Genomic DNA, 14305 nt, shown 5'->3' with positions numbered 1-14305 from the left:
TCTTGGTTTCGGCTCAGGTCCTGATCTCAAGGTTCATAAGTCGGAGCCCCGCGTCCGGCTCCGCGCTGACAGTGTGGAACCTGCTTGGGATTCCCTCTCTCTCTCTCTCTGTCTCTCTCTCTCTCTGCTATTCCCTCTCTCTCTCTCTCTCTCTCTCTCTCTCTCAAAATAAATAAATAAACAAACAAACAAAAAAAGGAATGCCCTTTCAAGTGGATGCATAACTTAAAAAAAATAAAAATAAAGAACAAAATAATAAAACACATCTTCAAAAGCCACTGCACATTTCATACTTACAGCACGTCGCCATTGGGACAGAACAGCTCAAGTATACCATTTAGGGCTGGTTTCGGTTGAAAATCTAAATAACAATGACTTAGACAAATAAGATTTCCCTACTGTATATGTGAGGTCTGAAGGTAAGCAGAGCAGGGTCGGGACAGCCACCCCGCAGTCATTGGGTCTCAGTCTTCTCCTAGCGTGTTCCTCCACCATCTTCAATACATAGCTGCCTATGTGGTCCAAGATGGCTGCTTAAGCATCATTTATCACAACTGTATTCCAGCCAAGTAGGAAAGAAGGGTACCTGTTTTGAGAAGTTGCATCCAGCACTAATACTCATATCTCTGTAACAAGAACTTCAATCATTTGGCCATACTTAGCTATAGGAGAGATTGGGAACTGTAGTGTTTATTTCAGATAGCCAGGTATTCAGCTACACAAAGACAGGAGGATGGATGCTGTGGGGAAAGTAGCAACCCTTCCATAATACCAGTCTCATAAGACTGATGGAGAATTGAATAAGAGTACATAGTACAGATATTAGTATAACAGGAAAAGTACATTAAAGTATGATTTTATTACTATGCTCTCACTCCATATCAAGCCCAGAAGAGTCACAGAATTAACAAACATATGCTCAGTCCAAATACTGTTCATTTGATACATTCTAATGCTGCTAAAAGATAAAACAATTACTTTCTTAGGTCCTTGGATTTGGGGTGGTTTTAGATACTTTATCTTCATAAGGGCACATAAAAGGAAAAAAAAAACTTGCATTATTTAAGCTCCATGAAAAATTGTTATGCTGAGTTAAGGGAAATGTGCTGAGCAAAATGCATATAAGTTTTTATTGGTCCCCAAAGACCTAAGTTAGTTGAGGCATTTGGTGAATTCTAAATACATCTCATCCCTAATTCAAAATGAACATTCAATGACATTCAAAATGGTTTTGTGAGACTAATGAAAGGGAGCCCTCTGATACGTCTGTGATTTTAATGAAGATGTATGTGGGTCAAAAACAAACATCAACAAAATTTTAAGGATAAAATTTTAAAAATCTAAGTATATCTGCATTCATTAATTTGAGCCAATTAGGTTGACATCAGTTTGTTTAATTATCTATTCAGGAAGATTTCCTAATTAATTTTTAATGCTAAGGTGACTTCTCCTAGCTACCCTAATGTCTGTAGGTTATTCATCAACCTTCTGTATGGTGTGCACGCAGAATGCGGAGTAAGTTAACATTAGCCTAATTTACACAGAGTTAAAAAGGAAAACTTTGAAGCTATGGATCCACATTGGAAGAGGAAAGGAACCCTGGACTATGGGTTAGCAGACCTGGGTTCTGATCTGTTGCTGACTTTTCTGTAAAACCCTGTACCAGTCTCTTAACTTCTGTTGGTTCAATTGCCTCCTATGTAAAATAAACAAATCCAACTAGAAGTTTATTTCAGCATTCAATTTCTATGATTTTCTAAGAATCAAATAATTTGAGTTACGTGTGTCACCGCTCCCTCCACCATTCAAGTAAAACTCACAACACTGTCATGTCCTACAGTGTCTTTTTTCCCCTATATATCTGGGGTCCTTCTCTTTTATCCTAAACACACTGTTTTCCCTTTCTCATACAAGGGAATCAGTGTACCTTCCTTCCAAGTTTATTTGAATATATTCCTTATGTGTAAATTTCCAATGGAATCTTTTACACTTTAAGGATTGAGTGTGAATGACCTCCTTGGCAGATATTGAGGTCCCTATAGAGGCATGAATGAGCACTTTGCTGGGAAGAAGGTCCATAGCCATTCTTTCTCAATGGGATATCCATAGAATCTAAAAACCTTAAGAATTCCTGAAAAAGAGCCCAGGCAAATGGAAGAACAAAAGGCAGCTGCACTCTAACAGAAATGGGAACAAAGACTATGAAAAATTCAAAGAGAATAAGTTTCCATTATTTGGAAGCAGGAAGAACCCAGTGAGTTAGAAGGCTTGAAATCCATGACTTTAGAAAGAAGCTTTGGTTTCCTCCAAAATGCAGCTAAGGAAGCAGAAGTTAAACAAAGGTTTTGCAAAGGAGACTCCAAAAGGCAAAGTCCATCCAGTCCCTAGTCTGGAGGGAAAAAAAAAAATCAATGCTCTTTCTGAACAGAGGCCTAGGAGGTTAGAAAGAAGTTCAGATTTCTGTAGTTAAATCTTTGCACGTGGTTGAAAAAGCTAAATTCTGTTTCAATAACAAACAAGTAAAAACACTGTTTCCAAAGTGTGATTTCTATTGTATTGAGAACAAAGGGAGAAAAAGCAGGTTACTAAAGGGGAAGAAGGTGTGAACTTAAGTCTGACTAAAAAGGAAAAGGAATGGAATGCATTTTCTGAGGCTGTTTCAATGAAAGTTCTGAGATGAAATTTAGAGGATTTTGACTAAGTCTTAGAATTTTGGCTGCTCAAACCACAAGCCCCAGATGACAGCTGCTCTGTTGGGTGCCAGGCAAACTGCCTCCAAGCAGCAAATGGGCTGGAGTCACCTGCTTTATTCCCCCAGGAAAGTACTTGAGATGGGCCGGGGTAAAGATGGGGGGAAGAGAAGAGAAAGCACTGTAGAGCAAGTGGGTTCCCAGAAAAACTGGAACAGAGAGCCTGTAGCCTTCTATAACAAAATTACAAAATGTTTTGATACAAATTACCTGGCCGGTGTTTGTAGTTCAGGCTGGCCTGCTCCTCTGCCAGCACTGACAAAACCAGGTGAAACCCAAAGCCTGTTTTTCAGCATAATTTACAATTTTAAGCACAAGAAAACATTCTTCACAAAATAGGATTCTGGCCCTTGAAAATTTCAGACTCCAGGCTCTCCTGCCTGGGAAATAACACCTGGGATACAACATCCAATAGCTCATTTGCAATCAACTACAATAAATATTTTAAGACTCAGGAGAAGTACAATGCATGTATGTTCAAAACGGGCCACAACGTCTAAGGATTCTGCTCTAACATCAATTTCTTCTCTGAAGCAAATACAGTGTTTCTAAAACTTTCCTGACCAAGATAATAGCTAGTAAGAAGGGCCTACTTTTTTTTTTTTTTAATTTTTTTTTCAACATTTTTTATTTATTTTTGGGACAGAGAGAGACAGAGCATGAACGGGGGAGGGGCAGAGAGAGAGGGAGACACAGAATCGGAAACAGGCTCCAGGCTCTGAGCCATCGGCCCAGAGCCTGACGCGGGGCTCGAACTCACGGACTGCGAGATCGTGACCTGGCTGAAGTCGGACGCTTAACCGACTGCGCCACCCAGGCGCCCCAAGGGCCTACGTTTTTTGTTCTTGTTGTTTGTTTGTTTGTTTGTTTTTAGAAAAAATCATGTTGAATTCTAAATTCCTCTTTAAACAGGATTATCAAATCAGCAGAGGAATAAAATGTACTAAGCAATTTGGCCACCCAAGTGACATGATATAGAAGCCCATTTTGTAACATGAGTATTCAGTGTGGCACAAAACTTTCCTTATCATATTATTTCATCCTGCTTATCTCGTGTTCTTTCCCGGCAGGCACTAGCTTGTGTGCGGTTTCCAGCATTTTCTAGGGCTTGCTGCTCTCCGGCCTCCCATCTCTCACCTCACTCATAAAGTCCAAAGAAGATTTTCTACTTGGGTCTAATAACACACGAAAAGAAGGCAAGATATTTCATTTAACAAACACATATAGAAACTTCTTTTTTTTAAAAAAAATATTTATTTATTTTGAGAGAGAGAGAGAGTGCATAGGAGGGGCAAAGAGAAAGGGAGAGCATCCCAAGCAGGCTCCATGCTCTCAGCACAGAGCCATCTCACAAACCGTGAGATCATGACCTGAGCTGACTTTCAACCAACTGAACCACCCAGGTGCCCCGTACAGAATTTTCTGTGTGTCAGCCATAAACATTATCACAGTACTTTACAAACATTAACCCATTTGATGCTTGAAATACCTCTGAGTTAGATTCTATTTCACCTCTATTTTACAGATGAGGATACTTATCATATAGCTAGAAAGAAGTCGATCCAGGATTTAAGTGAGTTTGTGAAATTAAACACTATACCATGCTAGCTTATGTAGTATTACAAAGGGGAATGAAGCAGAATTATCAAATAATACTAAGTACTTATATGTAAGCATTTATAAAAAATGGAGATTTTAAAAAGTTAATAAATGTAGATTTTTTTAATGGAAGAAGGTTCCATGTTCATGTGGACAGGTTTTCATCATGGGTTTCTAAAATTACAGTTTAATTATAGTTTATGAAGCTCTATGGTATATGATATATACCATATATGTATATTATATATAGTATATATATATAAAACATATATATAAATAGTGTTACTCAACTGATATAAAGATAATCACCAGTAAAGTCTGTATATATCTTTAAATCATCAATTATATTTATTTCTCTGATTATAAAAGTAATAAATGTTCAGATATGGAAGATTCAGAAAAGCACATGGCAAAAAATAAAAATCACTCCTAATCCCACAATCTAGAAATCATCATCACTGATATTTGTATAGAGTGTCCTCTTCTTTCTATATGTAGATTCATTGATTGGTATATTGACTGAGCACTTATTAGATGGGTTCTTTGCGCCAAAGTGAGACCTTATTCAAAGAAAAATAAGTTATACTTTTTTTCAGTGTGTACTATATATTCTCTAAGAGTTGTAAAAGTCATAAAACCAATACATTAAGATTATAAAAGTATTTTTAGAGTATAAATAAATTCCCAGTGATACATATGCTAGAGCATTCTTAGAAATCCAAATATTCAGTCTAATCGAAGTCACAACGGTGAAAGTTTTCAAAAGATGATTTTGTCGTTATATTTTCTGCAGTGCCCAAAAGCAGTTTTTGCATCAGTAGGATGAAAACAATGCTTACTTTTGAACTTGTGCACAAAGTAATTGATATGACACATCCATTAATTCATGATTATTTTCTTAGTGAATTGGTTCTAAAGCTTCTCAAAGATAGGAAGGCACAAGACAACTAAAAAGAAATCTTGATTTATGACTGTTCTAATACCGTGTAGCATTTGTAAAGTAAACTGCATCCATAAAGCATGTTATAATTACTAATCACAAAACACCTTGCTGAGCTAGGAGCGGAAGAATTCTTTCATACAGGAGGAAAATTAACACTATAAATCAACATACTAGTTTGAAAATTTGCATGGTTACATGCTATGATTTCCAGCATCACAAGAGGCTGAAGGAAATCCTCAACTGAGAGTAGGCTCCTGGCGATGGTAGCTACTTTGTCACAGCTTCGAAGCCAGCTTCCTCTTGACGGTTCCAGTAATTCTGCCATAGGGATTGTCTAATGGTAGCAAGACCTGTAGAAAAACCACATGGCAACTTCAGAAGCATTAAAATAGACCTCTCCTGTTTTCTATGAATCAATATTAAATCAAAAAAAAAACAACAACAACAACAACTCACTAAATAGGAAAACGTATATGCACTAAAGTCAAGTTATTTTAAGCAGGGTAATGCTGTATTTTTCTGGCAATAGTGGACGGATGAGTTGATTGTCCAGAAAATTTAAGAGTGTTTGAAAGGTTTTAATCACTGGGATATAAATGTTTCTCAAATGCATTATCTATCTCTGCTTTTTAAACAGAATGTGGTGAACATAATTTGGCCTTTGCTTGAGAATTCACTTTGAACACCTATCAATGTCCAATGTGATCATACCACGCCTTCAGGAACATCTGAGGTCCTCAGGGCTGTTAGCCCAATACTAAGTGGTTTCAGACAGCTGTAAATTTAGAGATGCTCTGTCTTCCCACCCTGTCATTTGTCACTTCTCTGTTGTTGTCAGTGCGTCCTGACTCCCTGCTTCTCATGCGTTGCCCTCACTCTGTACACGCCTGCTGGCTGAGGGCCTGAGAGCAGCTCCCACCCCCCAACCCCAAAGCACAGACACAGAGTCAGGACAACTTGTGTAGCTTCTCAGGTGCCTTCACGCGGACCCCTGGCCCCAAGGATCTGGGCCTTCCCGTCTCGGGGCCCCCACGCAGGCTTCAGGTGGGAGCTGAGGAAGCTGCAAGTCTGACTTCTTGGATATAGCGGCACACCTGGCAAGCCCTGTGACACGTCTTTGAGCTGGGATCAGTGCAGGTCACAGGTGTTTGGGGGCCCTGAGGAGACCTCGTTTCTTTGCTGGTTCCTCAGCTGAGCACTGCTCCCGTCATGAGCTTGACCCTCTTCTGTTTGGGGCCCATTTGTTTTACCTTTGGTCGACATGGCCAAGATTACTTTCAGGTCCCTCTCTTGCCCTTTAGAAGGTAATTATTTTAAAGGGCTTTAATTCTAATTAATGGTATTCTGGTAATCGACATCCTTTCCTTCCAGTGACATAAACGATGCTGCCTCCCTGTTCAGTTGAATGAACAGTACCTGGGATCAATGTTGCTCTCGTCTGTGACTCACAGTTCTCTAGAAGCTATCCCAGGCGCCTAAGCCTTTGTTTCCCAGTGCTGGTCCCCAGCCTCCACCTACAGCTGTGGTAGCACAGCCCGATGGAGCCTATTAACATAATTTGCAGGACAGAAACAGGAATAGAGAAATCCTACCATTCTGAAAATGGCTCAAGAGGGGAAGGACAGTTCCAATCTCCCAGGACACACTACTTCAGGCTGTCTAGTCAGACACACTTGGTTTAACCTTCTGCCATGGCTTAAAACAAGTCAGGGTGTTTTTGCAAAACAAAGTTTCCTTTCAAAAAGTACATTTCCTCGTCTTTCTTTCTTTCTCTCCTTCCTTCCTTCCTTCCCTCCGTCTTTCTTTCCTTTCCTTTCTTTCTTTCTTTCTTTCTTTCTTTCTTTCTTTCTTTCTTTCTTTCTTTCTTTCTTTCTTTCTTTCTTTCTTTCTGTTTATTTATTTTTGAAAGAGAGAGCATGCAAGTGACATAGGGGCAGAGAAGGAATCCCAGGCAGGCTCCATGCCATCACTGCAGAGCCTCACAAACCATGAGATCATGACGTGAGCCAAAATCAAGGGTCAGATGTTTAACGACTGAGCCACGGAGGCACCCCCTCATCTTGCTTTCTATAATTACAGTTGGAAACATTCTTCCTTTCTTTCTGTTTACATTTTCTGTTTATATGCTACTTAAATTGACTACTTAGTCAAAAGTTAAAGATGATGAAAGAAGGGAAATAGAATCTTTTTTTTCTCTTTATTACCTCATGATGGAAGAATAACAAAGCTGTGACCCTGTGTGGCACTTTTCGAAGTACATCTCCGAGCTGTCTCCTCTGGCACACTCTGTTCTTTCTTTGTCTTTTAATCTCTCTAGCTTCCAACCCTCCTCCATAATCATTCATCCACCTCTAAGGCATTCCAGCCCCAGGTTTTGAAAGGCCCAGAATCTAAGAGGACTCTAATCAGTGGCAACTATAAATATTCCAAAAGCAACAGCTGTTAAGAGTTTTGGTTGGTGACATTATCATCCCAATTTTATAAAGACAGGTAAGGGTGCAGGGGTAGGAGGGTAGACGTTCTTTACATATTTTTAAAGTTCTCTTACCTCTTCTTTGTTGATCAATCCCATTTTGGACATGTCAATATTAAAGTAGTGAATGTTTGGCAGGCTGATTTCCATATCTTCTATCTGGAATCCAAAGTAATATGGATCACATTGGGCAACTGTGAATCTATCTCTCTGTCACTCCTCCCCAGTAACCCAACTGCCCGTGAGTCCATTCCTCAAGTTCCACCTCCATCTCTAAGACACTTTCTGATGTTCCTCTACTGCGTGACACAGTTGTCTCCTGCTAGTCCCATTATTAGACGGTGGACGCATTCTTTCCCCCTCCAAGTACAAAATCGGTTTCCAGAAAAGTAAGCGTTCCTTGGGTCAGAAAACAGTGAGAACTTCAGTATATTAACTGGCCTCCTGGTGGTGGCCAGTCAACCTCTTAAATTCTTCCTCAGTCTGTTTCCTCCTCTCTAGCCTATCCTGAACATTTACAGACCCTGGGGTAAGAGTACAGTTGAAGGCCCACATGCCAGATGTTTAAAGTTATGAATCAGGCAAGCAACATTTTGGGTTTTTTTGCAGGGAGGGAGCAGAGGGAGAGGGAGAGGATCCCAAGCAGGCTCTGCACTGTTCCTGCAGAGCTCTATGTGGGGCTCAAACTCATGAACCATGAGATCATGACCTAAGCCACAACCAGGAGTCTGGCCTTTAACCAACTGAGCCACCCAAACGCCCCCAAGCAAGAAATTTTTAAGTGAAATATGTTCTATCCTTCTTACTTGACAAATATACCTTCATAACAGCCTGGAAAGCCAGAACCTAATTGAAGTTTCTCTGACTACTTGCAATGCAGGATGTTGTAGTGTGGGAAGAGCCAGACCCCAGCCCCTGGCCCATCCCTTCCTCTCTCTTGGCCTCATGTGGACATGCTAGCTTGAGTGTTTGTAAGCAGTTTCCACCCCTTTGCCCACTCGCAGGCCCAAGGGTATACACACTGATGGCATGATCTGCCTCCGGAGGGTGGATCTGGGGAAGAGGTTTGCACAGGTTCTAAAAGTGGTCTCAGGGTTCTTTGGGCAGTTAATTCTGGGGTGCAGGTATCCAGAGAAACTGTAAAGGGATGTGTGCCCCTGTGAAGGATGTGTTGCCTTGGCCCCACTGACTCTTCATCCAGTGGAGAAAGGATAGCCAGAAAACATCCTGGAAAGTTCCACATCATGGCAGGATCCCTCTTGCCCACGTCTAAGACTGGTACTCTTTTTCTCCACCCATCATGGCTTTACTTACTTCAGACCCTCTTTGCCAGATTTCTGCCTCTCAATAGCCTCCCTGCAGGTCTCCTCAACTGTGGTCTGCTGTCCTTTTAATTTACCACCCTTATTTTAAAGTGATCTTTCTAGAGTGCAAATTCAGTAGTGCTACACCTTGGTTAAACCCCTCCGTGGCTCCTAAGAGCTTTGAAAATAAAATACAGACTATAAACAAGCTCACAAAGATCCTCCTGGTCTGATTTCTGCCTCATCCTTAGGCACATGGAAAGATGTTCATTCCTGGCACTTCACATATACCAAAACCTCAACAGCAAATGATTATTCCATGCTGCTCCTGTCTTATACCTACCATGCTCCCTCACCCTTGAGTGTGAACTCAGATAACCAACCCCTACTTGACCCTTAAGACTCAACTCAAACACCTCTCCCTCCATAAAGCCTGGCTGGCCCAATCTTCCATACCTGAGTTAGGTGCCTTTCTCTGTATTTCTATAATGCTTTATGCTTTACTGGATCGTTAGTTTACTTATTGTCTTCTTTTACCAAATGATGAACCCTTTAAGGGTAGGCACACTGTCTAATTTATCTTTGTATTCTTCATGTGCTGACAGAGATATAATAACTACTCAATAACATCAGATGGATGGATGGATGGAATCTGTCTGCATCTATCCTTCATTCTCTGGCTACCCTGAAACATAGACTCTTGGCCAAATTATCCCTCCTTCAAGGCATTTGAGTGTCCTGATATGAGGCTTAAATTGTGGCAGGTTGTAAGGACCCAAAGAATTTTCGACAAACTAAAGAACTATAGCAGTGGCCCATGTTTTCAGGTTGGACAGATTTTTCCATTTTTTGCTCTCTTCTCACTTGCTATAACAAGCTTTTGAACAACAACAGATGTCATTTTTCATGTGTCTTCCACTGTCTTATTTTAACTCTCAACTCTTCTGTCAGAGCTGACAGGAGACACAACAAGTTCTCTTAGTCTTCAGAATGGCAAGTGACAAAACATACCTCAGGAACCCGGCTCAAAGAGTGCACCTGGATGTCATAGAGGGTCTTCTGGACAGAGGGCGAGTACTCGCCTTTGTCATAGGGTCCAGCAAATTTCTCCAGGACAATATCCCGAACAGTATCCCTAAAACACAGAAAAAACAACTAAGGACTCATAGGGTGGCCTTTTAGGAGTGCATTATAAAGCTAAGAAGCAGTGACCTTCTCTCCCTGCAGTAAACAATTTTATTGCTGGTTTTAGAAGAGATTAATATCGGGGCGCCTGGGTGGCTCAGTCAGTTAAGCGGCCGACTTCGGCTCAGGTCATGATCTCGCGGTCCGTGAGTTCGAGCCCTGCGTCGGGCTCTGTGCTGACAGCTCAGAACCTGGAGCCTGTTTCAGATTCTGTGTCTCCCGCTCTCTCTGACCCTCCCCCGTTCATGCTCTGTTTCTCTCTGTCTCAAAAATAAATAAACGTTGGGGCGCCTGGGTGGCGCAGTCGGTTAAGCGTCCGACTTCAGCCAGGTCACGATCTCGCGGTCCGTGAGTTCGAGCCCCGCGTCAGGCTCTGGGCTGATGGCTCGGAGCCTGGAGCCTGTTTCCGATTCTGTGTCTCCCTCTCTCTCTGCCCCTCCCCCGTTCATGCTCTGTCTCTCTCTGTCCCAAAAATAAATAAAAAACGTTCAAAAAAAAATTTAAAAAATAAATAAATAAATAAACGTTAAAAAAAATTTTTTAAAAAGAAGAGATTAATATCTGGTAATGCCCCCTAAAAAACACCTCACTTCCCCTTTTTTTACACACACATGTGCGCGTGCGCACACACACACACACACACACACACCCTATTCAACAAAGGTATTGAGTGTCACTAGGCTATCTTCATCATCTGGAACTAGGGCCCACTGGGCATTCCAGGGTAAATCGCCATCACATTTGATGAACTTATGAAGAGGACCTCCAAGTACTCCAACCCTCTTACTGCTCAGACTGGCCAGTTCCTTGAATTATTATGTTTTTAGGGGTTTTGTTCTGTGCCAGGCTCTGTGCTATGGGTTTTATGTGATTGCTTCATTGAATTCTCTCAATATCCTGAGGCAGGTGCTATTATTATCCCCAGTTTAGACGTGAGGAATCTTGAAAGTTATATGATCCACACTAAGTTCCTTTCCTGAGTGGGTGGCCCAGCTAAGACCCTGACTCTGCCATGTCCAATTTTGTGCTCTAACAGAAATACATCAGCCTGCTGCCAATGGGGAATACTCAGGAGAAAGAAGATCGAGGTGAAGTTCTCTGTAAGTATTTTCAGACACATCACATAATAAAAGGAGTAGAGCAGAACTATACCACTGGGAAGAAGCTACCAGGGGGCAGATACTAGCTCATCAGAAAGTAGCAGTTTCTAGCAATGAGAACTTCAGCAGAGGAATGAGATGCCTGGTCAAAAAGCAAACTCAGAGTCCAGAGGCCTCATTCCTGCTTGCCAAGGATATTACAACGATAGGCGTACCTTTACGTTGTTAACACATTTATCATTTATAAACTGCTTCTGTAAACATCATCTCATTTCGAGTTTAGCCTAGAGTGACCAACTGTCCCAGTTTGCCTACCGATCAAGGGGTTTTCCAGGGTGTGGGACTTTTCAGTGTTAAAATCAGAAAAGTCCTTGAAAAATTGGGATGAGTTGGTCACCCTCATTTAGCCCTCTCTGTATCTACCGTGAGGTAGTAAAGCCGAATATCATTATCCTCACCTGATATGGTGGTTCTTAAAGTGTGGTTCCTGGTCCAGCAGCAGCAGCTGGGAGTTTATTAGAGGTGCAAGTTCTCAGGCCCCACCCCAGGCCTACAGAATCAGAACCTCTGGAGTTATTTCCAGTAATCTGCCTTCTACTAAGCCCCCCAGGTAATTCTGACACACAGTAATGTTTGAGAACTACTGATATAATCGACGAAAACCCAAAAGGTCAGGGAATTTGGGTGGTCCGTTCAAGGTCATTTTAGCTAATAGCAGCTAAGATTTCCACGTAGGTTTAGTAACGGGAAGAGAGCATAGCCAGCGCCAGGCCTTAGCACACACTCCTACCAGGTAGTATCAAAGTCCACGTCTCTGCACTGATGATAGCGCCACTTGCAGTACACTTGGGTGGCAAAACACCTGTCCTTCACCTCGGGGAGGGTGGTGAACTGGTCCTTGATGAACCCTTCAAATCCAGACTGGGTCGTTTTCAAGACCTTGAGGTCTTTGATTCCAGAATGAATGACTGGAGGTCCTGTTTCAAGTAAAAAGGTAAGAGGCTCTGAGGTCATGGATAAAATAGTGTCTTCTTATTGGACAGCTAGCTCTGAGGATCCTGGCCACTAAACCATGGTGCACTGTTGAACAAAGAGCTACCTCACTACCCATGTTGTCTGTCTCCCTGTCTCCTCTGAGGTTACGAGGGTGGTGTGCCTATCTCTCTATCTGGATCCCATGACTCCCTGCCTTTCTCCTGCCCTGGCAGAACTTAAAGTCAAAGACTAAGCCTCTGTCTTGTGTTGAAACCCACAGAAATGAATACCTTCCTCTCAGCTCCAGGTACAAATGACGTCTAGGCCAAATACTTTCTCCTTGTTGGGCTCCACTTCGCTCAATATATAATCATGATGAAATGAGTGAGTAAGCTCCCCCAGAGCAGTTCTTCTGTTTGCTACTCTGACTCCCTTTACAGGATGGGAGAGGGTTAGTCCTCGTGTTGATCATCTACACTGGCTGATGGCTCCAACTATCATCAGATCCTCAGTTTTCTTGTGTTTATGAGCTCACTGAAACCAGAAAACTTCATGAATGAGTAGCATTGTGGACCTGGCCCAGCCTAAATAGAGACGGGGACGATGAGGCAGTGACCCACCCATAGGGCATAGATATGCCTAGGTGAATACCTAGGTTTTTGGTTTTTGGCTGAAGGAGAAGGGAAGTTGGTTCATAGAGACCTGGGGGAAAGAGGGCAGAGTTGGCAAAAATAGAGGGGATGATATGGTTCTCCTGCAGTCCTTGACATCACCTCATGTGGCAAATGGGGAAGGTGGAGGGGTGATAGGCATAATCTGAAGAAGATATTTACTTGTCTGCCAGGCAGCTCTCACTCAGGGCCCAGGTGACAGATGGGGGAGAAAGTGAGGGGAAGATTCTCTCTTTTTCTATGTGAAACACACTCTGGCAGTTTGGTGAAGCCTGGCTAGAACAGGGCACCAGGTGTCATATTGGGAAGACCCAGGGCAGAATGTTCTGTAGAGAGCATCATTCTTCACAAAGAGCAGGGATAACTAGCACAGCCAGTGCTGAGCAGAGCCAGTGAAGCGGTATTGTACCCAGTGGGTGCAAACGTCTCCCTGAACACGTGTGAAACAGACCTCCCGACTGTCAGGAAGTGGGAGAATTTGGCGGGGGAGACCCAGCAGTTTGGTGGTGAGAGAACTATAAGGCCAGGAAAATTCAAGAATTAACATCACCATTCCCTTATTTGTATGTGCAGGCTGATGAGGCTGGAGGTTCAAGGAGTGCCTGGGTACAAACCACCAGTAGCATAGTGCCATGACAAGATGACTAAAGTCATCTCTTTCCAGTTTTGAAGTTAGTCCTGATTAAGATCTATCCTTCTTGGCCTGTTTAGTATATAACTCAAGGGCCAGAGGCATCAGGCATCTATGTTGTACATGGTCTTAGTTGAAGAACAAGAATAGAATTCATGATCCTCAATTAAAATCCAGGGAAGCTCTTAATAATCCAATAGTTTACATCATCTACGTGGCTTCAACTGCTGTGGCTAACTCAGGAGCTGTGGACTTTCGTAAGTAGGCAAACAATGACCATATTTTGATATTTTCCCAGCCACAAGTGTACATCTACCAAAGAGAGCAATGGCCAGTGGTTTGTAGTAGATCTGCTGATTAACTAAGGTGTTCTGGTCAGAGTGCTCCAGGATAATGTGTCAACTAAAATGGTATTTCACATTTTGAAGTCCTCTTTGGAAACTATATCTGAAGAAGGACCAAGAGAGACACCAGCAACGCCTAATGCTTTAAGTTGCCTTGGTTTATTGGATTCTGGATGTGTGAAGACATGATTCTGCAAAATCAGCATTCCTAAATGCTGTATAGAGCTGACCCAAGTGAGGCTAAGCTTAAAATACAAGAGAATTGCAGAAGCAATCAATAAGTGTCTATTGAATGAATGAGTGAATGCATGCAACAAGATTGATTCACAT

General features: G+C 42.1%; 1 protein-coding gene across 2 annotated transcripts in view; it reads right to left on the bottom strand.

Annotated features, from left to right (window-relative positions):
- Window positions 1-4674: 4674 nt before the first annotated feature.
- LOC131504475 (uricase) overlaps window positions 4675-14305 on the bottom strand; it is an 83316-nt gene continuing 73685 nt past the window's right edge. For both annotated transcript variants that reach the window (XM_058716805.1, XM_058716804.1), the window contains exons 5-8: window positions 12145-12331; window positions 10081-10204; window positions 7841-7924; window positions 4675-5642 (exon numbers count right to left, since the gene is read on the bottom strand). In XM_058716805.1, the coding sequence (XP_058572788.1) occupies window positions 5568-5642; window positions 7841-7924; window positions 10081-10204; window positions 12145-12331 (470 nt within the window). In that variant the 3' untranslated portion in view covers window positions 4675-5567. The remainder of the gene's footprint in view (window positions 5643-7840; window positions 7925-10080; window positions 10205-12144; window positions 12332-14305) is intronic.

The sequence above is a fragment of the Neofelis nebulosa genome, chromosome 2, assembly GCF_028018385.1.
Source record: "Neofelis nebulosa isolate mNeoNeb1 chromosome 2, mNeoNeb1.pri, whole genome shotgun sequence".
NCBI lineage: Eukaryota > Metazoa > Chordata > Mammalia > Carnivora > Felidae > Neofelis > Neofelis nebulosa.
Note: the sequence above shows the minus strand (reverse complement) of the source record. Positions and strands in the feature narration are given on the sequence as shown.